The following is a 27,472-nucleotide window of genomic DNA, read 5'->3' on the forward strand; positions in this document are numbered from 1 at the left end:
GCACAGGAAGGTTTTTTCTTTTATGTCTTTTATTGGCTGGCTGCTCACAGTTCTGTTCCATGTAGTCGAATGGAGAGGCACTTTGCAGGGGCCGCCACCGCCGATCACTCGTCGACCTTTGCCTGTGCCCGCAGGAAGCTGGCTTTCCGCTGAGCGACGCGGTCCTGCCGCTGCGCCAGGGACATCTTGGCCCGGTTCCACCTGTGGGGAGCACAACACAAAGGGGGGGATTCAATCCCAGAAGATACCCGGGCACGCACCCTCCATCAATTAACACAATCCACCCACGCAGCCGAGGGACCCTTTGCTCCCAGTCCGGAGGACACCGGACGCATACCATGCCGACCCTTCTCACGGTGACCAAATGCAATATTGCTGGATGTTTAAACTCTAGACTTTCCCCCTTGTGCACATGCACTCAGGCCAGTTACCAGCAGGCGAGGTCAATCTGTGTCAGGAGCCGCTGGCCCATTGCTTTGCGCAGTGTAAACTTTCCCCGCTCACACTCCACCCACCCCCACACACACCACAGAATGCCGGCACTCACCGCTTGGGCTTGGCGATCTCCTTCTTGGGTTTCTTCTCGTGGTTCGGGTTTGCCCGGATCTCCCGGTGGGCAGTTTTGAAAATTCCCTCCACCTGCAGGAAATCAGACAGCCGTCAGCTCCACTCTGCTGCAGCACCGCGGAGAAGTGCTGCCCCTATCCAAGGGGGTGGAAGCGAGGGGCTCACACGAGCCACAAGTATCATCCTCCCCCACCCCACAGAAAGGGCAACATGGCAACGCCCCATTCACCCACTCCGTCACACCCGTGACGCGACACTCACTGTGCGAGCAGAGGTCGAACACTCCTCACCAAAGTGTGCTCCTGTCTGTCACTCCTCCTACACCCACCGCCCAGATTCTCAAAGTCGGGCACCGGCCACCCAAAGACTTTTCCATGTGTTACAATTACAGGAAACTCTTTGGTATCCGGCACCGACGGGTTGCCGGTTGATCAAAAATTCCGGATGACGGAGAGGGTTATCTACCGAGGCTATTTTTAACAAGGGAAAATTAAAAAATCAAGAAATGTGCAGTATACAGTAATTGGGGACTCTCCTACAGAATGTTGTTAAATGGATGGTGGAAGATGCTTGATTAAGTACAGTAGTGCCAGTTGAGGGTAATGCAATGCAATGACTACCAGCAGCGTGGGAGACACACAGTACCCCTGTAAAATGGCGGATCAGAAGAGACTACCGGCAGCGTGGGAGACACACAGTACCCCTGTAAAATGGCGGATCAGAAGAGACTACCGGCAGCGTGGGAGACACACAGTACCCCTGTAAAATGGCGGATCAGAAGGGATTACCGGCAGCGTGGGAGACACACAGTACCCCTGTAAAATGGCGGATCAGAAGGGATTACCGGCAGCGTGGGAGACACACAGTACCCCTGTAAAATGGCGGATCAGAAGAGACTACCGGCAGCGTGGGAGACACACAGTACCCCTGTAAAATGGCGGATCAGAAGGGATTACCGGCAGCGCGGGAGACACACAGTACCCCTGTAAAATGGCGGATCAGAAGAGACTACCGGCAGCGTGGGAGACACACAGTACCCCTGTAAAATGGAGGATCAGAAGAGACTACCGGCAGCGTGGGAGACACACAGTACCCCTGTAAAATGGCGGATCAGAAGGGATTACCGGCAGCGCGGGAGACACACAGTACCCCTGTAAAATGGCGGATCAGAAGAGACTACCGGCAGCGTGGGAGACACACAGTACCCCTGTAAAATGGCGGATCAGAAGAGACTACCGGCAGCGTGGGAGACACACCGTACCCCTGTAAAATGGCGGATCAGAAGAGACTACCGGCAGCGTGGGAGACACACAGCACCCCTGTAAAATGGAGGATCAGAAGAGACTACCGGCAGCGTGGGAGACACACAGTACCCCTGTAAAATGGCAGATCAGAAGGGATGACCGGCAGCGCGGGAGAGTCAGACTCCTATTATTGAGGTGTTCGGACTTCCGACAGCGCCAAGAAGCCGAGTAGTGGCAGTTTGGAGAACTACCCCCACTGACTACCTCGGCCACCGCGGGAGACTCGGACTCGGCAACATTGCCGGTTATTGAGGTGTTGTTTTCGGAGCGAGAATTTTGCCGGTTAAGAGAGAATTCCGGATATTTAGGTGCCGTTTAAACGAGAGCTTCCTGTAAATGGGCAGAAATTGTTGGGACAGCCCATGACCGCTCCATCAGGCGAAGCTCATACACAGGTACGGTGGCGTCAGGGCTATGTTATGGGACTAGCGATCCCAAGATCAAATCCCATCATGGCAGTTTGAGAACTTGTATTAAAACCAAGTCTGGAAACGAAAAGCTGGTGCCAGTAAAAGTGACCATTAAAAACCCAATTGGTTCACCGACGTCAGCTTCAGGGAAGGAAGCCTGTCGTCTGTACTCGGTCTGTGCCTGTACGCTACTCCAGTCCCACACCAACGTGGCCGACTCTCGACATAGGGGATTTAAAGTCACTCAGTTGTGCCAGAGCTGCACAAGGTGTGACAGCAATCCAAGACAGCTCGCCACCACCAGCACCACAAACAGCTTCTCAGGGGGTAACTAGGGATGGGCAATAAATGCCGGCCTTAGCAGCAACACCCACGTCCCAAGTGTGAATTAAAGTAAAAACTAGGAGCCAAGAGACGAGGAGAAGATGTGGCCAGCGTGAACTCCACCCTGACCATCACTCTGCACAAACTCAACCACTGCCCCAAGAGCCGCGCTCTACCCCAGACTCCACAGGGAGGGAGGGAGGGAAGGATCGCTCACCATGTCGGGGGTGATGCCGTTCTTGATGTACTGGGAGAACTGTTTCTTGTAAGCATCCTCGTCCTCCTCCATCAGCCGTCGCATGTAATCGGCAACATTCAATCCGAAGATGTGGCGCCGATGCACCTCGGGATTGAATTCTTTACTTTCCGAATCGTAACCGGGGAACCGCTTGGTGCTGGAGAGCAGGAGTGAGGGGGGGGGGGGGAAAAGAGAGGGGAAATGTCAACATAGTCTGGGAACCAGCAAGCACCCAACACGAAGCTGCTTTGTACCAAAACATGTCCTCGAATTAGAGATTAGAAAATTTAAAACGATACTCTGCATTCAGAGATTAATATATACATCTTTGTCTATTAAATAATGTCACATCAATATGCACTTCCTCCCTCAATATTTCTCATCCCAAATTCCCCGGTCACAGTCGACACTACAGGAGCCAAGCCCCGGGCAGATATCAACGTTCAGACTTCAGGAGGCTGCTGAAATGGGCGGACCTGTGGCAGATGCAATTTAACACAGAGAAGTGTGAAGTGGTACATTTTGGCAGAAAGATTAAGAGTCAAAATGAACTAAAGGGTACAATTTTACAGGGGGCGCCGGAACAGAGACACCTGGGGGGGGGGGTTGGGTGTACGTACACAATTATTCGAAGCAGGCAGGACAAGCTGTTAAAAAAACCATATGGGACCCTTGGCTTTATTGATAGAGGCAGTGAGTACAAAAGCAAGGAAGTTATACTAAACCTTTATAAAACACTGGTTCGGCCTCAACTGGAGTATTGTGTCCAATTCTGGGCACCGCACTTTAGGAAGGATGTCAAGGCCTTGGAGAGGGTTGCCAGGGGATGAGGGACTTCAGTTACGTGGAGAGGCTGGAGAAGCTGGGGTTGTTCTCCTTAGAGCAGAGAAGGTTGAGAGGAGATTGGATAGAGAGGTTCAAAATCATGAAGGGTTTTGACAGAGTAAATAAAGAGAAACTGTTTCCACTGGCAGAAGTGTGGGTTAACCAGAAAACAGAGAGATTTAAGATGATTGGCAAGAGAACCAGAGGGGGAGAGGAGGAAACATTGTTTTAATGCAGCGAGTTGCTCGGATCTGGAATGCGCTGCCTGGAAGGGCAGTGGAAGCAGATTCAATAGCTACATTCAAAAGAGAATTGGGTAAATTTGGACTTTCAGAAGGCTTTCGATAAGGTCCCGCATAAGAGATTAGCGTGTAAAGTTAAGGCACATGGGATTGGGGGCAAGGTATTGACTTGGATAGAGAACTGGTTGGCAGACAGGAAGCAAAGAGTTGGAATAAACGGCTCTTTTTCCGAGTGGCAGGCAGTGACTAGTGGGGTACCGCAGGGATCGGTGCTAGGACCCCAGCTATTCACAATATATATTAATGATCTGGACAAGGGAACTAGATGTAATATCTCCAAATTTGCAGACGACACAATGCTGGGTGGGCGTGTGTGCTGTGAGGAGGATGCCGAGAAACTCCAGGATGATTTGCACAGGTTGGGTGATTGGGCAGAAGCATGGCAGATGCAATATAACGTGGATTAAATGTGAAGTTATCCACTTTGGTGGCAAAAACAGGAAGGCAGATTATCTGAATGGCAATAGATTGGGAGAAGGGCAAGTGCAACGAGACCTGGGCGTCCTTGTGCACCAGTCGCTGAAAGTAAGCATGCAGGTGCAGCAGGCGGTTAAGAAGGCAAATGGTATGTTGGCCTTCGTAGCAAGAGGGTTCGAGTACAGGAACAAGGATGTCTTGCTGCAGTTGTACAGGGCCTTGGTGAGACCACATCTTGAGTATTGTGTGCAGTTTTGGTCTCCTTATCTGAGGAAGGATGTTCTTGCCATGGAGGGAGTGCAGCGAAGATTCACCAGGCTGATACCTGGGATGGCAGGAATGACGTACGAGGAGAGATTGGGTCGATTGGGCTTGTACTCGCTGGAGTTTAGAAGAATGAGAGGGGATCTCATTGAAACTTATAAAATTCTGATGGGACTGGACAGACTAGATGCAGGAAGGATGTTCCCGATGTCGGGGAGTCCAGAACCAGGGGTTACAGTCTAAGGATAAGGGGTAGGCCATTTAGGACAGAAATGAGGAGGAATTTCTTCACCCAGAGAGTGGTGAACCTGTGGAATTCTCTACCACAGAAGGCAGTAGAGGCCAATTCATTAAATATATTCAAGAAAGAGTTGGATATATTTCTTAAGGCTAAAAGGATCAAGGGATGTGGGGAGAAGGCAGGGACAGGGTACTGAATTTGGATAATCAGCCATGATCTCATTGAATGGCGGAGCAGGCTCGAGGGGCCGAATGGCCTACTCCTATCTTCTATGTTTCTAAATACTTGGAAGGAAAAAAATGACAGGGCTATGGGGAAAGAGCGGGGCAGTGCGACGAACTGGACAGCTCTACCAACAATGGGCCGAATGGCCTCCTGCGCGATATGATTCGATGATCTCTTGCCCTTTCACCTGTGCGGGATGGAGAGGCCGCCATCAACCGCCCCCTTCAAGGCCCCGAAGACCCTGTTCCCGGTGGTGGTCCTGGCGAGACCAGCGTCCAGGTAACAGGTGAAGACCGAGGGCTTTCCCGTGATGCTCTCCACGTTGAACTCATCGCCAGTCACCTCCATCTCTCCTTCGTAGATCTTGTCCAAGTCGAACGTCTTAAGCAGCTGTCGGGAGAAGGGAGCAAGACATCGCGTAAAGCTGCAGCAACGGAGGCATTTATTCTCTTCAAATAAAAGATCATTAGTGGGCGCTCAAGGTGCAACAAGACTTTGTATTTATACACCAGACCCCGGGGTAATCAATGAATGGTTACAGCACAGGAGGAGGTCATTCGGCCCGTGCCGGCTCTCTGCAGGAGCATTTCACCTAGTCCCACTCCCCCACCCTTTCCCCGTAGACCTGTGTTGGAGGAAATTTTAAAATGGCACCGTAGTGCCTGCTGAAATACTTGACATTCATTGACATTTTGCAGACACTGGCATAACAGACAGCTGACTTGATCTGCTTACACCAAACGTGTGATGTGACTTGTACAGAACAGTAATATAATTAAGTTGTTTGCCAACGGTATAATAATATAATCAACTTGTTTTGGACAGAATGTGATTAAGGGTTGCTAAGGTATCGGATTGGCCAAAGTTAAAGGATGCTAACGTACCAGATTGGCCAAGGAATTAATGTAAAACATAGAAATATAGAAGATAGGAGCAGGAGTAGGCCATTCAGGCCTGCTCCGCCATTCAACGAGATCATGGCTGATCATCCAAACCCTAGCACCCGGTCCCTACACCGACAGCCATCCCACCCAAGCCCTATCCTATCCCCGTAACCCCACGTATTTAATCCCCCCTAACACGAAGGGCCAATTTTTATCATGGCCAATCAACCTAACCCGCACATCTTTGGACTGTGGGAGGAAACCGGAGCACCCGGAGAAAACCCACGCAAACACGGGGAGAATGTGCAAACTCCACACAGTCACCCGAGGCCAGATTTGAACCCGGGTCCCTGGCGCTGTGAGGCAACAGTGCTATCTTTATGGTATCTTTCCTGTTTTTAAATTGTATAAAAGGAGCGCGGCTGCTATTGTAAAGCTGAGAAGCTGGCGATTGCACCAAGGGGGTGTATAGCACTTCTCCCAGAGCGCTCTGTAAATAAAAGTGTACTCGCACATTCCAGCAATGTCCGCAGTAGTCTGAGTTTATTGCTCTATAAGTCGAAGTTGGGTAGACGTCGACCCTGTATATCACTGGGTCTGTTCAGGCTCCAATTCGGCGGTAACACCCTGCAAATTGATTTCCTTCAGATACTTCTCCAACTCCCTTTTGAAAGCAATGATTGAGTCTGCATTCCAAATCCTAAATCACTCAGTGTAAAAAAGTTTGTCCCTCATGTCGCCTTTGGATCTTCTGCCAAATCGCCGTAAATCTGTCGTCTCTGGTTCGCAACCCTTCCGCCAATGGGAAGAGTCGGGATAAACTGGGTAACCTGTCACCCCTGATCTTCTCTAACTTTTACCGCTACACAATAGAGAGCATCCTGACGAACTGTATCACAGTATGGTATGGCAGCTGTAGCTACTATGACCGGAAAGCCCTGCAGCGGGTAGTCAAAACTGCCCAACGCATTACCGGCACCCGGCTGCCGACCATAGAGCACATATACCAGAAACGCTGTTTACGGAGGTCACGGACCATCATCAAAGACCCTACCCACCCCAGCCACAGTCTGTTCGCCCTCCTGCCATCTGGGAGACGCTACAGATGCATTCGCACCCGAACGACCAGATTTAGGAACAGCTTCTTTCCCAGGGCTGTCATCCTACTGAACTCCACAAATAAACTCTAAAGCCTGCACATCTGTCAATGCACTTTATTATGTTTATAGAAACATAGAAGATAGGAGCAGGAGTCGGCCATTCGGCCCCTCGAGCCTGCTCCGCCATTCAATGAGATCATGGCTGATCATCCAAATTCAGTACCCTGTCCCTGCCTTCTCCCCATACCCCTTGATCCCTTTAGCCTTAAGAAATATATCCAACTCTTTTTTGAATATATTTAATGAACTGGCCTCCACCGCCCTCTGTGGAGGATTAAATGTCTTAATCTAAATGTACACTCTCGGGACAACCCCTTATTCTTAGACTATGACCCCTGGTTCTGGACTCCCCGGCCATCATAAACATCCTTCCTGCATCTAGTCTGTCCAGGCCTGACAGAATTTTATAGGTTTCAATGAGATCCCCTCTCAATCTTCTAAACTCCAGTGAATATAAGCCCAATCGACACAATCTCTCCTCATACGTCATTCCTGCCATCCCAGGTATCAGCCTGTTAATGTTAATGTATTACAAGCCAAATGAGTGTTGAATGTTTAAATGTCTTAATCTAAATGTACTCTCTCGGGAGCCGCAAGCCTACATTTCGTTGTACTGCACTTGTGCACTAACAATGACAATAAAGTTGGTTATTATTATTATAAATGGGTCATTTTCAGGTTGGCAAACTGTAACTTGCGGACGATACAAAGGCAGGTGGGAAGGCAAGTTGTGAGGAGGACACAGAGAGTCTGCAAAGGGGTATAGAGAGGTTAAGTGGGCAAAAATTTGGCAGATGGAGTATAATGTGGGGAAATGTGAGGTTATCCACTTTGGTTGGACGAATAGAAAAGCAAATTATTTAAATAGAGAGAGACTACAGAATGCTGCGGTACAGAGGGATCTGGGTGTCCTCGTACATGAAACACAATTACAGGAAACTTTCGTTTATCCGGAGGTTAAATGTCCGGAAAGCTCTATCTACCAGCAAAATTCAGGAGTCGGTTCAGATAAGTTTTTTTCTTTTCGTTGCTTCTTTTCTCCAGTCCTGGCTCTGCAAGCGTCTCTGTAGCTAAGCAACAGCTTCAGCTAGACGCTTGCTAGCTAGCTGCGCCGACTGTTTTGACGCTATTGTGAAGCAACAAACCCTGTTGCTTAGCACGGAGCTCCGTATGGTTTAACATTAGCGCTGGTTTCTACGGCAGTTTTGATCCAACGGCACCAGCCCGGTCCCGTCGGTGCCGGATACCAGAAAGTTTCCTGTAACGTGGAGGTACAGCAAGTGATTAGGAAGGCAAATGGAATGTTGGCTTTCATTGCTAGGGGAATAGAATATAAAAATAGGGAGGTATTGCTTCAGTTGTACAAGGTATTGGTGAGACCGCACCTGGAATACTGCGTACAGTTTTGGTGTCCATACTTAAGAAAGGACATACTTGCTCTCGAGTCAGTACAAAGAAGGTTCACTCGGTTAATCCCGGGGATGAGTAGATGGACATATGAGGAGAGGTTGAGTAGATTGGGACTCTACTCATTGGAGTTCAGAAGAATGAGAGGCGATCTTATTGAAACATATAAGATTGTGAAGGGGTTGGATCGGGTGGATGCGGGGAGGATGTTCCCGATGATGGGTGAAACTAGAACTAGGGGGCATAGTCTTAGAATAAGGGGCTGCTCTTTCAAGACTGAGATGAGGAGGAACTACTTCACTCAGAGGGTGGTAGGTCCATGGAATATGCTGCCCCAAAAAGCTGTAGAAGCTACATCATTACATAAATTTAAAACAGAAATAGACAGTTTCCTAGAAGTAAAGGGAATTAAGGGTTACGGGGAGTGGGCAGGAATTTGGACATGAGTCTAGGTTCGGATCGGACATGGCCCTGTGGGTAGCGGAGCGGGCCCAGGGGCCGTGTAGCCTGATCCTGCTCCTATTTCGTGTGTCTAATTCTGTTAGATTCAGGAGATGGTTCTGTGATAGTGGATGAGCGGTTAGGATCAGATCAGCCATGATCTTATTGAATGGCGGAGCAGGCTCGAGGGGCCGATTGGCCTACTCCTGCTCCTATTTCTTATGTTCTTATGTTCCCCTCATGGGGGAATGTAGAACTAGGGAGCATACATTCAGAATAAGGGGTCGTCCATTTAAGACAGAGATGAGGAGGAATTTCTTCTCTCAGAGGGTCGTGAATCTTTGGACTTCGCTACCCCAGAGAGCTGTGGAGGCGGAGTCACTGAATATATTCAAGGTTGAGACTGAGAAATTTTTGAATTACAGGAGAGTCAAGGGTTATTGGGGAAAAGGCTGAAAAGTGGAGTCGAGGCCAAAATCAGAACCATGATCTTATTGAATGGCGGGGCAGGCCCGAGGGGCCGAATGGCCTACACCTGCTCCTATTTCTTATGTTATTATATCTCTATCTATACTCTATCTAGACCGCCTCAAGATTTTGAGCACCTCTATCAAATCTTCTCTCAACCTTCTCTGCTCGAAGGAGACAACCCTCCAGTCTATCCACGTCACGAAAATCAGTCATTGCTGGAACCATTCTTGTAAACCAGTGGATGTGGTGTATTTGGACTTTCAAAAGGCGTTCGATAAGGTCCCGCATAAGAGATTAGCATGTAAAGTTAAGGCACATGAGATTTGGGGGCAAGGTACTGACTTGGATAGAGAACTGGTTGGCAGACAGAAAGCCAAGAGTTGGAATAAATGGGTCTTTTTCCGAGTGGCAGGCAGTGACTAGTGGGGTACCGCAAGGATCGGTCCTTGGACCCCAGTTATTCACAATATATATTAATGATCTGGATGAGGGAACTAGATGTAATATCTCCAAGTTTGCAGACGACACAAAGCTGGGTGGGCGTGTGTGCTGTGAGGAGGATGCCGAGAAACTCCAGTATGATTTGGACATGTTGGGTGATTGGGCAGAAGCATGGCAGATGCAATATAACGTGGATAAATGCGATGCTATCCACTTTGGTGGCAAAAACAGGAAGGCAGATTATTATCTGAATGGCAATAGATTGGGAGAAGGGGGAAGTGCAACGAGACCTGGGTGTCCTTGTGCACCAGTCGCTGAAGGTAAGCATGCAGGTGCAGCAGGCGGTTAAGAAGGCAAATGGTATGTTGGCCTTCGTAGCGAGAGGGTTTGAGTACAAGAACAAGGATGTCTTGCTGCAGTTGTACAGGGCCTTGGTGAGACCACACCTTGAATATTGTGTGCAGTTTTGGTTGCCTTATCTGAGGAAGGATGTTCTTGCCATGGAGGGAGTGCAGCGAAGATTCACCAGGCTGATACCTGGGATGGCAGGAATGACGTACGAGGAGAGATTGGGTCAATTGGGCTTATATTCGCTGGAGTTTAGAAGAATGAGAGGGGATCTCGTTGAAACTTATAAAATTCTAACAGGACTAGATGCAGGAAGGATGTTCCCGATGGCCGGGGAGTCCAGAACCAGGGGACACAGTCTAAGGAGAAGGGGTAAGCCATTTAGGACTGAGATGAGGAGGAATTTCTTCACCCAGAGAGTGGTGAACCTGTGGAATTCTCTACCACAGAAGGCAGTTGATGCCAATTCATTAAATATATTCAAGAAAGAGTTAGATATATTTCTTTAGGTTAAAGGGATCAAGGGATATGGGGAGAAAGCAGGGACAGGGTACTGAATTTGGATGATCAGCCATGATCTCATTAAATGGCAGAGCAGGCTCGAGGGGCTGAATGGCCTACTCCTGCTCCTATCTTCTATGTTTCCTCCAGTCTTTCCTCATCTAACCACATCTCCCTCATATGCTTATCCAACCACCCCTTAAATGCATCGATACTATTCACTTCAACCACTCCCTGTGGCAGCGAGTTCCACATTCTCACCACTCTCTGGGCAAAGAAGTTTCTCCTGAATTCCCTGTTGGATTTCTTGGTGACTATCTGAAATTGAGGCCTCTAGTTATGCTCTTCCCCATAATTGGAAACATTCTCTCTGTATCCACTCTATCAAAACCTTTCATCATTTTAAAGACCTCGATTAGGTCACCCCTCAGCCTTCTCTGACCTGGCCTGTTCATCCTTTCAAATCTTCTCCAGTGCCTCGATATCCTTTCTATAATAAAGCGACCAGAATTGCACACAGTACTCCAAGTGTGGTCTAACCAAGGTTCGATACAAGTTTAGCATAACTTCACCACTTTTTAATTCTATCCCTCTCGAAATAATGTTTGGTTTGCCTTTTTTATGGCCTGGTTACTTTTTAGTGATGTGTATTTGTACTCCGAGATCCCTTTGTTCCTCTACCCCATTTTAGATTCATATTTTCCAAGTAATATGTGACCTCCCGATTTTTCATAGCAAAAAGTAATACCTTTGTGCTGAATTTCATTTGCCAATTATATACCCATTCTGCAAGTTTATTAATGTCTTCCTGCAACTTGTTGCAGTCCTCCTCAGTATTGATTATTCCCCCCCCCCCCCCCCATCCCAATTTGGTGTCATCCACAAATTTAGAAATTGTGTTTTTGACTGTCTAAATCGTTAATGTAAATTGTGAACAGTGGTCCCAGCACTGATCCTTGTGGAACACCACTTCCCACCTTCTGCCACTCTGAATAGCTACTCTTTACCTCTACTCTCTGCTTTCTGTCTTGAAGTGAGTTTGGGTAAGTGTGAGTTAAGGTAAGTGGGGTGTTAGGTGCTCTTTTCAAACTTTAACTGTGGGTTGTAGTTAATAAGGCCTTTCTGGTGCAGAGTGACTGTTGGTAAACCATTTAACTGGTGTAACTAGAGGGATTGATTTAAATTTAAATCCAATTAATTAAAGGGGATACTAGCATCTAAAAATCAGGCAGAGGGTGTCCATAACTAACAATAAAACATTTAATTAATTACATAGAATGGAGCAGGTGATGTGTTACTGTTGCGAGATGTGGGAGCCGGTGAACCCCATTGAGGCTCACGGTGATTACGTCTGTGACAAGTGTCTGCTGCTACAGGAACTCCAGCTCCGTGTTGATGAGCTGGAGTCCGAGCTTCAGACACTGCGACACATCAGGGAGGGGGAGAAGTACCTGGACTCTGTATCAGGAGGTGGTCACACCTATGAAGTTAATTAATTCAGATGTAGCCCATGGTCAGGGACAGGACGGTGTGACTACGAGTGAGGCAGGTACGGGGATCCAGGAGGTAGAGCTGGAGGAGCCGCAGCCCTTGCTCTTGTCCAACAGGTTCGAGGTTCTTACTCCCTGTGGGGACAGGAGCAGGGACTGCAGGGAGGATGAGCAACCTGGCCACAGCACTGTGGAACAGGGGGCCATTCAAGAGGGGGGAGTAAATAGAAATGTTGTAGTGGTAGGGGATAGTATTATTAGGGGGATAGATAGAGTTCTCTGCAGCCGAGAGCGAGAGTCCCAAAGGCTGTGTTGCCTACCCGGTGCCAGGGTTAAGGACATCTCCTCGGGGCTGGAAAGAAACTTGCAGTGGGAGGGGGTGGATCCAGTTGTCGTGGTCCATGTTGGTACAAACGACGTAGATAGGACTAGGAAGCCGGTTCTGTTAAAGGAGTATGAGCAGCTAGGGGTCAAATTAAAAAACAGAACCTCAAGGGTAATAATCTCTGGATTATTACCCGAGCCACGAGCGAATTTGGCTAGGACAAATAAAATTAGAGAGTTAAATGCGTGGCTCAAAGACTGGTGTGGGAGAAATGGGTTTTGCTTCCTGGGACACTGGCACCAGTACTGGGGCAGGAGGGAGCTGTTCCGTTGGGACGGGCTTCACTTGGCCAGTGCTGGGACTAGAGTCCTGGCGGATCATATAACTAGGGCTGTAGAGAGGGCTTTAAACTAACTAGTGGGGGGGAGGTTCCTAGAGAGCAAATAATAAAAATGACAACAGAGAAGGTCATAGACTTAGGTAGCAGTGGGGAAATTAAAAACCAGAGCATGTCAGGAAGGAGCAGAAGGTATGGAGTAAAAGGTAAAGTAATACAAAGGGCAAAAGCAGAAACTAAGTGTCACAAAACATATTTGAAAGTTCTCTATCTGAATGCACGTAGCATTCGTAACAAAATAGACGAGTTAATGGCACAAATAACCACATATGGGTATGATCTTGTGGCCATTACAGAAACATGGCTGCAGGGTGACAATGCCTGGGAATTAAACATACCAGGTTATTTAACAATCAGGAAGGACAGGCAGGAAGGAAGGGGAGGTGGGGTGGCTATGTTAATAAAGGAAGGAATCACTAATACAGAGAAATGATATTGGGTCAAAAGATCAGGATAATGAAACAGTTTGGGTGGAGGTAAGGAATAATAAGGGGAAAAAAACACTAGTGGGCGCAGTCTATAGGCCCCCGAACAGTTGCAACTCTGTTGGACGGAGTATCAATCAGGAAATAGTTGAGGCTTGTAATAAGGGAACATCTATAATTATGGGGGATTTTAACTATCATATTAATTGGACAAATCAAATTGGGCAAGGCTGCCTTGAGGAGGAGTTCATTGAGTGTATTAGGGATGGGTTTCTTGAGCAGTATGTAACTGAACCGACCAGGGGGCAAGCAACCTTAGATCTGGTCCTGTGTAACGAGACAGGATTAATTAAAAATGTCCGAGTAAAGGATCCCCTTGGAATGAGTGACCATAACATGGTTGAATTCCATATTCAATTAGAGGGCGAGAAGGTTGGATCTCAAACAAGCGTGCTAAGCTTGAATAAAGGAGACTATAAAGGTATGAGAGCGGAATTGAGTAGAGTGGATTGGGAAAATAGATTAAAGGGTAAGACGATACATGATCAGTGGTGTACATTTAAGGAGTTATTTTACAACTTCCAAAAAAAAAAAATTCCACTGAGAAGAAAAGGGTGTAAAAGAAAAGACAGCCATCCGTGGCTAAGTAAAGAAATTAAGGATGGTATTCGACGAAAAACAAGGGCATATAAGGTAGCTAAATCTAGTGGGAGGATAGAGGATTGGGAAAACTTTAAAAGACAGCAAAAAATAACAAAAAGATTGATTAGGAAAGGGAAGATAGATTATGAAGGTAAATTAGCAAAAAATATAAAAACAGATAGTAAGAGTTTTTATAGTTATATAAAAAGAAAAAGGGTGGCTAAAGTAAATGTTGGTCCCTTAGAGGATGAGACCGGGAAATTAATGGTGGGAAATATGGAGATGGCAAAAACACTGAATGAATATTTTGTATCAGTCTTTACAGTAGAGGACACTAAGAATATCCCAACACTGGACAAACAGGGGGCTAAAGGGGGGGGGAGGAGCTAAACATGATCAAAATCACTAAGGAAGTGGTACTCGGTAAAATAATGGGACTCAAGGCGGATAAATCACCTGGACCTGATGGCTTGCATCCTAGGGTCTTGAGGGAAGTGGCGGTAGGGATTGTGGATGCATTGGTAATAATTTTCCAAAACTCCCTGGACTCAGCAAAGGTCCCGGCAGACTGGAAAATTGCTAATGTAACACCCTTATTTAAAAAGGGCAGTAGACAGAAGGCTGGAAACTATAGACTGGTTAGTCTAACATCTGTGGTAGGTAAGATTTTGGAGTCAATTATTAAGGAGACAGTAGCAGGACATTTGGATAATCATAATTTAATAGGACAAAGTCAGCATGGTTTTATGAAGGGGAAGTCATGTTTGACAAATTTGCTGGAGTTCTTTGAGGAAGTAACATATAAGGTGGATAAAGGGGAACCAGTGGACGTAGTGTATTTAGACTTCCAAAAGGCATTTGACAAGGTGCCACACAAAAGATTATTGCTTAAGATAAAAAATCACAGGATTGGGGGTAATATTCTGGCGTGGATAGAGGATTGGCTATCTAACAGAAGGCAGAGAGTTGGGATAAATGGTTCATTCTCAGACTGGCAATCAGTAACTAGTGGTGTTCCGCAGGGGTCAGTGCTGGGTCCCCAACTCTTTACAATGTATATTAACGATTTGGAGGAGGGGACTGAGTGTAGCATATCAAAGTTTGCAGATGATACTAAGATAGGAGGGAAAGTAGTGAGTGAGGAGGACATAAAAAACCTGCAAGGGGACATAGACAAGCTAAGTAAGTGGGCAGAGATTTGGCAGATGGAATACAATACTGGAAAGTGTGAGGTTATGCACTTTGGCAGGAAAAATCGTAGAGCAAGTTATTATCTTAATGGCAAGAAACTGGAAAGTACTGAAGTACAAAGGGATCTGGGGGTCCTGGTGCACGAAACTCAAAAGGTTAGTATGCAGGTGCAGCAAGTGATTAAGAATGCCAATGGAATGTTGGCCTTCATTGCTAGGGGGATAGAATATAAAAATAAGGAGGTATTGCTTCAGTTGTACAAGGTATTGGTGAGACCGCACCTGGAATACTACATACAGTTTTGGTGTCCATACTTAAGAAAAGACATACTTGCTCTCGAGTCAGTACAAAGAAGGTTCACTCGGTTAATCCCGGGGATGAGGGGATGGACATATGAGGAGAGGTTGAGTAGATTGGGACTCTACTCATTGGAGTTCAGAAGAATGAGAGGCGATCTTATTGAAACATATAAGATTGTGAAGGGGTTGGATCGGGTGGATGCGGGGAAGATGTTCCCGATGATGGGTGAAACTAGAACTAGGGGGCATAGTCTTAGAATAAGGGGCTGCTCTTTCAAAACTGAGATGAGGAGGAACTACTTCACTCAGAGGGTGGTAGGTCCATGGAATATGCTGCCCCAAAAAGCTGTAGAAGCTACATCATTACATAAATTTAAAACAGAAATAGTCAGTTTCCTAGAAGTAAAGGGAATTAAGGGTTACGGGGAGCGGGCAGGAATTTGGACATGAGTCTAGGTTCGGATCGGTCATGGTCCTGTGGGTAGCGGAGCGGGCCCAGGGGCCGTGTAGCCTGATCCTGCTCCTATTTCGTGTGTCTAATTCTGTTAGATTCAGGAGATGGTTCTGTGATAGTAGATTGGCAGTTAGGATCAGATCAGCCATGATCTTATTGAATGGCGGAGCAGGCTCGAGGGGCCAATTGGCCTACTCCTGCTCCTATTTCTTATGTTATGTTCTTAAGTCAGCTAGCTATCCATTCTGCTACTTGTCCCCTGACTCCGCATGCCAACCTTATTCATTAGTCTATTATGTGGTACCTTATCAAAAGCCTTTTGGAAATCTAGATAAATTACATCTACTGCATTACCCTTGTCTACTCTCTCAGTTACCTCTTCAAAAAATTCAATTAGGTTGGTCAAGCAAGACATTTCCTTTTGAAATCCATGCTAATTTATTATATTTTTTGCTTCTATTCTTCTATTTTTTCCTTTAGAAGGGATTCCATTATTTTTCCTACCACCGATGTTAAGCTGATTGGCCTATAATTACCTGGACATGTTCCATCTCATAGAAACATAGAAGATAGGAGCAGGAGTAGGCCATTCGGCCCCTCGAGCCTGCTCCGCCATTCAATGAGATCATGGCTGATCATCCAAATTCAGTACCCTGTCCCTGCCTTCACCTCATATCCCTTGATCCCTTTAGCCTTAAGAAATATATCCAACTCTTTATTGAATATATTTAATGAACTGGCCTCCACTGCCTTCTGTGGTAGAAAATTCCACAGGTTCACCACTCTCTGGGTGAAGAAATTCCTCCTCATTTCAGTCCTAAATGTCCTACCCCTTATCCTTAAATAGAGGTATTAGGTTAGCTATCCGCCAGTCCTCTGGCACTACATCTTTTTCTAAAGAATTGCTAAATATGTGTAATGCCTCCGCTATTTCTTCCCTAGATTCTTTTAAAATGCGCGGATGTAATCCATCCGGACATGGGGTTTTATCCTCTTTTGAGTTTGATTAGTTTATTTAATATTTCTCTTCGTTTTATTTTAAATGCAGTTATCTCCATTGCTAACCTCATCATCTGATGTCATCTCCACCTGTTCTATCTCCCTGGTAAATACTGAAGCAAAGTAACTAACTATTTAATATCTCTGCCATCTCTCTATCGCTGCCTGTGATATTATCCTCTCCATCCCTTAATGGCCCTATTCCCATCCCGACCTTCCTTTTTTTATTGATGTGCCTGTAAAATATTTTACTATTTGATTTTATGTTCCTTGATAATTTAATTTCATAGTTGCTCTTTGCCTCCCCAATTGCTTTTCTGACCTCTCCTAATCTCTTCATATTCTCCCTCATCATGCTCTCCCCTGCTGTCCATGTACTTAATGTACGCCTCTTTCCTTACCCTCAATTTTTCCCCTTGTGGCTTTATTCATCCACGGTGTCTCATTAGTGTTTAGCTTGTTCTTGTTTATTAGCGGAATATATTTTTCTTGGACTCTGTTGAACACCATTTTAAATGTTTCCCATTGCTGTTCTACATCATGGTTTGCCAATACCATTGTCCATTTTATTTTCTTCAAGTTCTATTCTCACCTCCTCAAAAATCAGCTTTACTCCAATCTATTACCCTGGTCTTTGTCATACCCATTTCCTTTGCAATTATCTTAAAGCGTATTATATTATGGTCACTATTGCCGAGATGTTCCCCTACTTTTTCTTCTCTGATCTGCTCTGGTTCATTCCCCATTACTAGATCCAATAGCAAATCCTCCTTTGTTGGGCTTTTTACATACTGGGTTAGAAAGGAGTCCTGTACACATTGTAGGAACTCCATTCCCTTATCCCCTTTACCTACCTCTTCTGTCCAATTAATACCGGGGTAGTTGAAATCCCCCATGATTACTATTCTATGTTTTTCACTCATTTCCCTAATTTGTCTGCATATTTCTTCCTCCACCTCCCTTCCAATATTAGGTGGTCTGTAGAGTACCTCTATTAGTGTGATTGATCCTTTATTATCTTTTATCGCTATCCATATGGATTCTATTTTTATCTTGCCGATAGCTGCGTCACTTTTTTCTACTGCCATCGTTATCCCCAATAAGTACAGCTATTGCACCTCTCCTTTTCCCCCCCTCTATCTTTTTTTAAGTATGTTATACGCTGCAATGTTTAATTCCCAAACCTGGACCCATCTTTTGTTTCTTTACTTGTCCCATTACCATCTCCTTTCGCCTTGGCCCATCATCCCTCGTCATTTAATCACTCCTGCCTTCCACCCCCATCGCAGGCCGCCCCTTTTGCTCGTTCCTCCCCTCCCCCCTCTCCCCGTCACTGCACCTGCTTAAAGCCTGTGACTTCTCCACCTTCTTCCAGTTCCTGACGAAAGGTCATCGACCCTGTTTCTCTGCCCACAGATGCTGCCTGACCTGCTGCTAAGCGTTTCCAGCATTTTCAGTTTGTATTTTAAAATCAGATTAAACAACAGTTGAAGGGGCCCTGTGAAAGCAGCAGCATCACTTCCCGCCGAGAGACATGTCCTTACCCGCCGGGCCATCAGGAGGCCTGTGCAGTAAGCCGCCGCGTAATTGGTCAGCCCGACTTTCACGCCATATTTCAGGAGCTCATGAGAGTACGCTGCGCACACAATCATGTCTCCCTCAATCTTGGCGAACGCTACCTGCGAACAAGAGAAAGGAACCGGGTCACGTTTCAGATTAACAAAAAAAAGACAAAACCACGCAACCCATAAAAACAGGCAAAGCAACAAGGACACTCGCACCCTCCGAGAAAAGGAAGACTCACCTTCACACAGCAACCATGGCACGTCCCAAAAGCACTTTACAATCAATCAAATGCTTTCGAAGTGTGGTCACTGTTGTAATGTAGGAAACGCGGCAGCCAATTTGAGCTCCCACAAACAGCAATGTGGTAATGACCGGATAACGGGCCAGAAATTCGGGTCGGAGGCTTCCCGCGGGTGCAAGCCCCTGACCTGCACCTACCTTGCGCGCTGGCCGTTGTGCTGTGGGCCCGCGTGGGATTCCGATCCTGGGCCTCCTCCAACTGCCGGCGTGCAGTGCTTGCGTATCCCAGGGGCGCAGTTAGTTCGCAACGTCCCCTGGGATCATGTGGGCCATGGAGAGCCAATCGGAGCAGGGAATCTCTATTCATATATTTGACAGGAAGACCTGTCAAATCTATGAATAGAGATCAGCCCCAAAACCTAAGTAAAACTTCAAATAAATAGATTTTAAAAATCACATTTTTAAAATAACTATAAATTACATAAATTAACTATTTTAAACAAAAATTTAAATTTTTGAAAAGATCAATTAAAGTTTTTAACGGGGCTTAAAATAAACTTACCTTTATTTTAAAATGATAAACCTGTGGAAAATGTTTTAATTTTACTTAACCTCTTGCCTTGTTAAAAGCAGGCCCTGCGCCTGCTTTTTCCACGCGCAGCTGCGAGGGACTTACCCGCACGGAGAAACTTGTAAAAAATAGGAAGTTCCAGGTCTACGCGCTGCCTCTCCGGCGCACGCGTTTGACCTCCGAACTACTTCCTTCAAGGGAACGGAAGTTCCGGTTTCCAGCGCATGCGCGAAACCGGCACTTCTGCTGGCCTTACGGGTGAGTACACAGCGCGTACTCACCCGTGGGGACCCGAATTTCTGGCCCAAGCTGTTTGTTAGTGAATGTTGGTTGAGGGATAGATTTTGGACACCGGGGAGAACTCTCTCGCTCTTCTTCGAAATAGAGCGTCCTGGGAGCTTTTACATCCACCCAAGGGGGCAGACGGGGCCTCGGTTTAACCACCGACGGCGCAGCGCTCCCCTATCCGACGGCGCGGCGCCTGGTCTCCTGTGTGGAGTCCAGTGGCCAGAACCACCCACCCCCGCAGCTGGTCAGTCAGTCAGCACGCGCAGCAAATTCCACCCTCGTTGCACGGGGAGTCTGAAACTCGCTTCACACCGGACGGAGCCTTACAGCCACAGCAGACACAGAGAGGAGAGACTGCTCCCGTCAGCCCGGCCTGGGTTTGAACCCAGGTCCTGGGAGGTGAAAGGTGCAGTGTCAAAAGCCGCCGCATCACCCGGGTTTCTCCAAAGGTCACCGGCTGCGTCGTGGGTACCAGACCCTTTCTGTTCAACACCCTCCGTAAGGTGCAATTCAGCACCACGAGACCCCCACCCAATATCCACGGCCAAACGAACACCGCCCACTCCCGCCTCGCGACGCAGGTCAGCAAACCGCCCTGCGAGCACCACAAGCCCACCTCAATATCTACGACCATTTATTCACGCCGCCGCCACTCCTCTCTTACCTGGCAAACTATATCCCTGTTTGAGATGCGCACAATCATGCGGTACTTGGGGGTGTTGTACTTGTTCTTGTCTTGAACCACAAGTCGCTTACGTGCAAAGTAGTCGGTCTTACCCTCTGGAGGAACAATAGTGACAAGAGTCAGGAGCAAAAACACACTACAGGGAGGAAATGCTGTTGGTCTAACCCCACCCGCCCCCCCCATCCATACACCACACTGTCCCCACCCAAATATTTGGGGCCCCAGCTCTTCCAATGGTGCCCCATGATCTTTTCCGCCCACCTGAAGGCAGGCAGCACCTCAGTTTAACGTCTCATTCGAAAGACCACCCCTCCAACAGTGCAGCGTACCCTCAGTACTGCCCCTCAGACAGTGCGGCGCTCCCTCAGTACTGACCCTCCGACAGTGCGGCGCTCCCTCAGTACTGCCCCTCCGACAGTGCGGCGCTCCCTCAGTACTGCCCCTCCGACAGTGCGGCGCTCCCTCAGTACTGCCCCTCCGACAGTGCGGCGCTCCCTCAGTACTGCCCCTTCGACAGTGCGGCGCTCCCTCAGTACTGCCCCTCCCAACAGTGCGGCGCTCCCTCAGTACTGCCCCCTCGACAATGCGGCGCTCCCTCAGTACTGCCCCTCCTACAGTGCGGCACTCCCTCAGTACTGCCCCTTCCGACAGTGCCGCGCTCCCTCAGTACAGACAGTCAGAGTGTCGGCCTAGATTAGATGCTCGAGTCTCTGGAGTGGGACTTATGTAGTGCCCATGTAGGTCAGGCCCAATCCCTATTGTCCGCTGTGTTGGTTCACCATACGCACAGGCTCAAATCCCCATGAACAGACCCAGCATGCGTCACCAGGGGCCACAGGCTGCCAGCCTGCTCTCTGGCGTTAACGGCTCTAATTCACACCCAGGCGCACCGCAAGGCCGCATCGCGGGAACGCGAAAAGTAGAAACGCCATCAGTGACGGTCACAGGTACAACCAGCACCCTCCCGTGGCCGAACAGCAAGCTGTGACACCGAGCTCGTTCGGAGTACAGGGGTCAGTTTACTAAAGAGTTGGGGGGGGGGGGGGGGGGAAATAACAGGCCCACTCACCTCTCCTCCTCCTGTACTTGACCTGATATCTTCTGAAGTAAGACTTGTTCTTGATGACTTTTACAAACCCCTGTAACAGAAGGGAACAGCACTTTGAAGGCATAGAATCTTACAGCACCGGAGGCCATTCGGCCCGTCCTGCCTCTTTGACAGAGCTGTCCAATTTATTCCCACACCCCAGCTTTTTCCCCCATAACCCTGAATTAATCCTCTTCAAATACCTGTCCAATTGCCTTTTGAAGGTTCCTATTATTGGTCGCGCGTTGCAGACTTTTAACAACCTTGAGAGAAGAAATTTCTCATCTCTCCTCTAGTTGCTTTGCCAATTATTTTAAATCTATGACCTCTGCTTAACGACCCACTTGCAAGAGGAAACAGTTTCTATCAAAACCCCTCATGATTTTGAACACCTATTATGTCTCCCCTTAACCTTCTCTGCTCTTAAGGAGAGCAGTCCCAGCCTCTCCATGTAACTGAAGTCCCTCATCCCTGGTACCATTCTAGGAGACCTCCTCTGTACCCTCTCCAAGGCCTCGACATCCTTCCTGAACAGTGGTGCCCAGAATTGAACACAGTACTCCAGCTGATGTCCAACAGTCTTATCAATCCACGGGCAGCACGGTGGCATAGTGGTTAGCACTGTTGCCTCACAGCGCCAGGGACCCGGGTTCAACTCCGGCCTCGGGTGACTGTCTGTGTGGAGTTTGCACATTCTCCCTGTGTTTGCGTGGGTTTCCTCCGGGTGCTCCGGTTTCCTCCCACAGTCCAAAGATGTGCGGGTTAGGTTGATTGGCCATGATAAAAATTGGCCCTTAGTGTTAGGGGGGATTAAATACGTGGGGTTACGGGGATAGGGCTTGGGTGGGATGGCTGTCGGTGTAGGGACCGGGTGCTAGGGTTTGGATGATCAGCCATGATCTCGTTGAATGGCGGAGCAGGCTCGAAGGGCCGAATGGCCTACTCCTGCTCCTATCTGCTATGTTTCACTCTTACAAGGGGCTCTCGTTAGCGCTCAATACAGCACGGCTAGCTTACAGCCAGTCAGAACGTACCAGCGATGTGCTCGCCCGACAAGAGGCTCTGATCTCAGCCAAGGTATCTGAACCGTGCTCCTCCATCACAGAAGGGGGGGGGGGGGGGGGGGTGTGCAGAGCTGCTGCTCACTCAAGCACCTCCTCACGGGTCAAAGGCAGAGAGTGCGAAGAGAAGGCTTGAACGGGAGGGGGGAAGATGTGCAATCCGAACAAGGCCGTGTCGCCAGGGTCGGGGGGCCACATTGCCTCGAGGCGTGAAGTGACAGCATTGTCCTTGTATGTGATGCACTCCACAGCCAAACAGCTGCCATAGACAGGAGATGGGGGAAAATGACAAAAGCGCAGGTGAGATTTTAAAAACCCCGCTTTGAAAAAGGAGGAAGGGATGTGCGGGAGAGGTGAAGGAGCACCTGGGAACCAGCTCAGAATAGTAGAGCAGGAGGCCGCCATTCGGCCCATCGAGTCTGCGCCAGCTCTTTCGAAGATCAATCCAGTTAGTCGCACTACCCCCCCCCCCCGCCCCTCTTTCCCCATATCCTGCTATTTTTTCTCCTTCAAGTATTGATCCAATTCCCCTTTGAAGGCTACTCGTGAATCTGCCTCCACCACCCGATCAGGCAGTGCGTTCCAAATCCTAACCACTCGTTGCGTAAAGGTTTTCCCAGAGACACCTAGAAGATAGGAGCAGGAGTAGGCCATTCGGCCCCTCGAGCCTGCTCCGCCATTCAATGAGATCATGGCTGATCATCCAAATTCAGTACCCTGTCCCTGCCTTCTCCCCATATCCCTTCAGCCTTAAGAAATATATCCAACTCTTTCTTGAATATATTTAATGAATTGGCCTCCACTGCCTTCTGTGGTAGAGAATTCCACAGGTTCACCACTCTCTGGGTGAAGAAATTCCTCCTCATTTCTGTCCTAAATGGCTTACCCCTTATCCTTAGACTGTGACCCCTGGTTCTGGACTCCCCGACCATCGGGAACATCCTTCCTGCATCTAGTCTGTCTAGTCCTGTTAGAATTTTATAAGTTTCAATGAGATATAGAAAACATAGAAACATAGAAGATAGGAGCAGGAGTCGGCCATTCGGCCCCTCGAGCCTGCTCCGCCATTCAATGTGATCATGGCTGATCATCCAAATTCAGTACCCTGTCCCTGCCTTCTCCCCATATCCCTTGATCCCTTTAGCCTTAAGAAGCATATCCAACTCCTTCTTGAATATATTTAATGAACTGGCCTCCACCGCCTTCTGTGGCAGAGAATTCCACAGGTTCACCACTCTCTGGGTGAAGAAATTCCTCCTCATTTCTGTCCTAAATGGCTTACCCCTTATCCTTTGACTGTGACCCCTGGTTCTGGACTCCCCGGCCATCATAAACATCCTTCCTGCATCTAGTCTGTCCAGACCTGGCAGAATTTTATAGGTTTCGATGAGATCCCCTCTCAATCTTCTAAACTCCAGTGAGTATAAGCCCAATCGACACAATCTCTCCTCATATGTCATTCCTGCCATCCCAGGTATCAGCCTGGTGAGTCTCTTCGCCGGGAGCAAGCGGAAGCCAAGCGCAGGCAGCGCACGTCAACCCAAGCACCCCACCCACCCGCCCCTTCAACCACCGTCTGCCCCACCTGTGACAGAGACTGTAGGTCCCGCATTAGACTCATCAGTCACCTGCGAACTCATTTTTAATGTGGAAGCAAGTCATCCTCGGTTCCGAGGGACTGCCTAAGAAGAGGAGAGAGAAGACTCTGGTCAGAAACAGCAGCACAAATCCGCAGGGACAGATCCTCAGCATTTCATGATTGAACTATCACAACACGTTACAAACTGTCACCCCCAACTACATCCAAGATCATGGTAGGTAGAAAAATAAAACAAGGGAGAAATAAAAAAAGAGACAGACTGAAAAGTGAGAAGTAAATAATATAAAATTCAGAGATGGATAGATTTTTGCTAGTCAAGGATATGGAGCCGAGGCAGGTGGATGGAGTTAGGGTACAGATAAGAACATAAGCAATAGGAGTCGTCGGCCGTTTGGCCCCTCGAGCCTGCTCCGCTATTCAACAAGATCATGGCTGATCGGTGACCTCAACTCCACTTTCCCACATTATCCCTCGATTCCCCTCGTGCCCAAAAAACTGAGCATCCACAGCTCTCCGGGGTAGAGAATTCCAAAGATTCTCAATCCCGAGTAAAGAAATTTCTCCTCATCTCAGACCTAAATGTGTGACCCCTGGTTCTAGACTCCCCAGCATCGATCCTGTCAAGCCCTGTAAGAATGTTATATGTGTCAATGCTGTTCCCCTCTTATTTCTTTTGAACTCTAAGGAATATAGGCCTAGTCTACTCATAAGAACATAAGAAATAGGAGCAGGAGTAGGCCAATCGGCCCCTCGAGCCTGCTCCGCCATTTAATAAGATCATGGCTGATCTGATCCTAACCGCCAATCCACTATCACAGAACCATCTCCTGAATCTAACAGAATTAGACACACGAAATAGGAGCAGGATCAGGCTACACGGCCCCTGGGCCCGCTCCGCTACCCACAGGGCCATGACCGATCCGCACCTAGACTCCTGTCCAAATTCCTGCCCGCTCCCCGTAACCCTTAATTCCCTTTTCTTCTAGGAAACTGTCTATTTCTGTTTTAAATTTATGTAATGATGTAGCTTCTACAGCTTTTTAGGGCAGCATATTCCATGGACCTACCACCCTCTGAGTGAAGTAGTTCCTCCTCATCTCAGTTTTGAAAGAGCAGCCCCTTATTCTAAGACTATGCCCCCTAGTTCTAGTTTCACCCATCATCGGGAACATCTTCCCCCGCATCCACCCGATCCAACCCCTTCACAATCTTATACGTTTCAATAAGATCGCCTCTCATTCTTCTGAACTCCAATGAGTAGAGTCCCAATCTACTCAACCTCTCCTCATATGTCCATCCCCTCATCCCCGGGATTAACCGAGTGAACCTTCTTTGTACTGACTCGAGAGCAAGTACTCAATCTCTCCTCTATGACAATCCCCCCCCCACATCCCAGGAATCAGTCTTCGTTGCACTCCCTCTATGGCAAGTACATCCTTCCTTAGGTAAGGAGACCAAAACTGTACACAATACTCCAGGTGTGGTCTCACCAGGGGCCCCATATAAATTGCAGCAAGACTTCCCCACTGTGAATACTCCAAATCCCCTTGCAATAAAGGCCAGCATGCCATTTGGTTTCCGGATACATGATCTGATTGAATGGGCTGGAGGGGCTGAATGGCCTTCCTCCTGTTCCTAGACTGGAAGAGAGAGATACTAGGGGGAATTAGCAGAAGTCTGCGACTGTAAACCAGGTTTTTGGACCCACTCCCTGTGCATTCCCAAAAATCCACCTTCACTCCCAGGGTGGATAAGTAACTTTAGGGAAGTTGCATGAAAATTTCACAGTATTTGCAAAAACACCTTTTATCATTAAAAATGATACAAAAATATACAATTTGCAAAAGCCATAACATTTGCAATTGCTTCCTATATAGAAATAATAATATAAAGAACATCTCAATGCACAGCCATTATAACTTGCTGACACTACGCTCTCCCCCCAGTCATGGCTGCCGCCGTGTTCAACCCCGACCGTCCCAATCCGTCCGATATCCCTCCCATCCGATCCTTTCCGCCTCAGTCCCTAATCCATCCGAGTAGAGGACAGCCAACTCTATCGGACGAAAAGGTTTTGCGCCGCCTCCGCTCACCATTTCGGCCGATTTTTGCCGCTTTGATGGCGGGATCCTCAGGTAGCGAGTTTCAGCTCCGGGCCTTAACGGGCGGAAAAAGGGCTGGCCCCCCTCGCGCGTGCGCACAAAACGCCCGGCCAGGGGCTGGGCGCGGCGGCCACTGCGCACGCGCAAAGCCTCCAGCATGCCAAGTTTCAGTCAATCCACATTTGCAAAAACAAAAAACTCTCTCTTCAACTCGGTGGAAATCACTCAAAACTGAACATAAATGTTTTTTTTTTTTAAACTGACCATAACTCGGTGCATTTGAAATGTGCCTGCAAACTGTCGTCTTTCTTTGCAATCAGAAATCTCACTTCTTCAGTGTGGACAGCTCTGATTTTTAAAAATGACAGTCCCTTTTCAAGAAAAAAAGAATGACTCGCCTTTCTACAAACGCCTTTCACGTCCCAAAGCACTTTACATAGAAACATAGAAGATAGGAGCAGGAGTAGGCCGTTCAGCCCCTCGAGCCTGCTCCGCCATTCAATGCGATCATGGCTGATCATCCAAATTCAGTATAACAGCAGTAAAATGCTGGAAAAACTCAGCAGGTCAGGCAACATCCGTGGAGAGAAATTTGAGTTGACGTTTCGGGTCGAACCCTTCTTCAAAACTGGAAAGAAAAGAAAATAGATCGAAGGCAGGGCTGCGATCGGACAAAAGAATAAAAGAAACAAAAGAAGTAAAAGAGACAATGAAAGGTATTAGAAGCCAGACGAGATGGTAATAGGCTGAGATTAGGTGTAAAGTGTACTGGCAGGGCAAGAGATAGCTGCCAGGTGTGAGAGAGAAACAAAAGGAAACGGGGGGGGGAGCGGGGGGGAAAGGAGTGGAAAAATTACAAGAAAAAATGTAATAGGGGCCGAGGTTATGATCTGAAATTGTTGAACTCGATATTGAGTCCGGAAGGCTGCAGAGTGCCTAATCGGAAGATGAGGTGCTGTTCCTCGAGTTTACGTTGAGCTTCCGTGGAACAATACAAGAAGCCAAGGACAGTGAGGTCCGAGTGGGAATGGAGCGGTGAATTAAAATGACAGGCGACCGGAAGCTCGGGGTCACCCTTACGGACTGAACGGAGGTGTTCCGCAAAGCGGTCACCCAATCTGCGTTTGGTGTCCCCAATGTAGAGGAGACCGCAGCGTGAGCAGCGAATACAGTATACTAGATTGCAAGAAGTACAAGTAAATCGCTGTTTCACCTGGAAGGGGTGTTTGGGGCCCTGGACAGTGGGAAGGTGTTATGTTCATTAATAACTAGACATTCTT

At 47.8% G+C, this 27,472-nt stretch overlaps 1 protein-coding gene across 1 annotated transcript; it reads right to left on the reverse strand.

The window, feature by feature from the left end:
* On the reverse strand, positions 1 to 26,301 carry LOC147096522 (large ribosomal subunit protein uL18A-like). The gene is made up of 8 exons (XM_085975318.1): positions 26,184 to 26,301; positions 21,412 to 21,481; positions 20,322 to 20,437; positions 18,537 to 18,671; positions 5,305 to 5,507; positions 2,823 to 3,000; positions 548 to 639; positions 1 to 201 (listed from the first exon to the last, which is right to left on the reverse strand). Exons 1-8 carry the CDS (start codon positions 26,184 to 26,186, stop codon positions 105 to 107), a joined length of 894 nt encoding a protein of 297 aa, XP_085831444.1. The 5' UTR covers positions 26,187 to 26,301; the 3' UTR covers positions 1 to 104.
* Positions 26,302 to 27,472: the final 1,171 nt, after the last annotated feature.

This window comes from Somniosus microcephalus, unplaced genomic scaffold (assembly GCF_052327205.1).
Source record: "Somniosus microcephalus isolate GS21.2 unplaced genomic scaffold, FLI_Smic_1.0 unresolved_chr1, whole genome shotgun sequence".
Lineage (NCBI taxonomy): Eukaryota > Metazoa > Chordata > Chondrichthyes > Squaliformes > Somniosidae > Somniosus > Somniosus microcephalus.

Coding starts and splice junctions, on each gene's coding strand:
- LOC147096522 (XM_085975318.1), bottom strand. Junction 20,438..21,411: donor CAAGTACAGGAGGAGGAGAG/GTGAGTGGGCCT, acceptor TTGTTCCTCCAG/AGGGTAAGACCGACTACTTT. Junction 18,672..20,321: donor ACAGGGATATAGTTTGCCAG/GTAAGAGAGGAG, acceptor TCTTGTTCGCAG/GTAGCGTTCGCCAAGATTGA.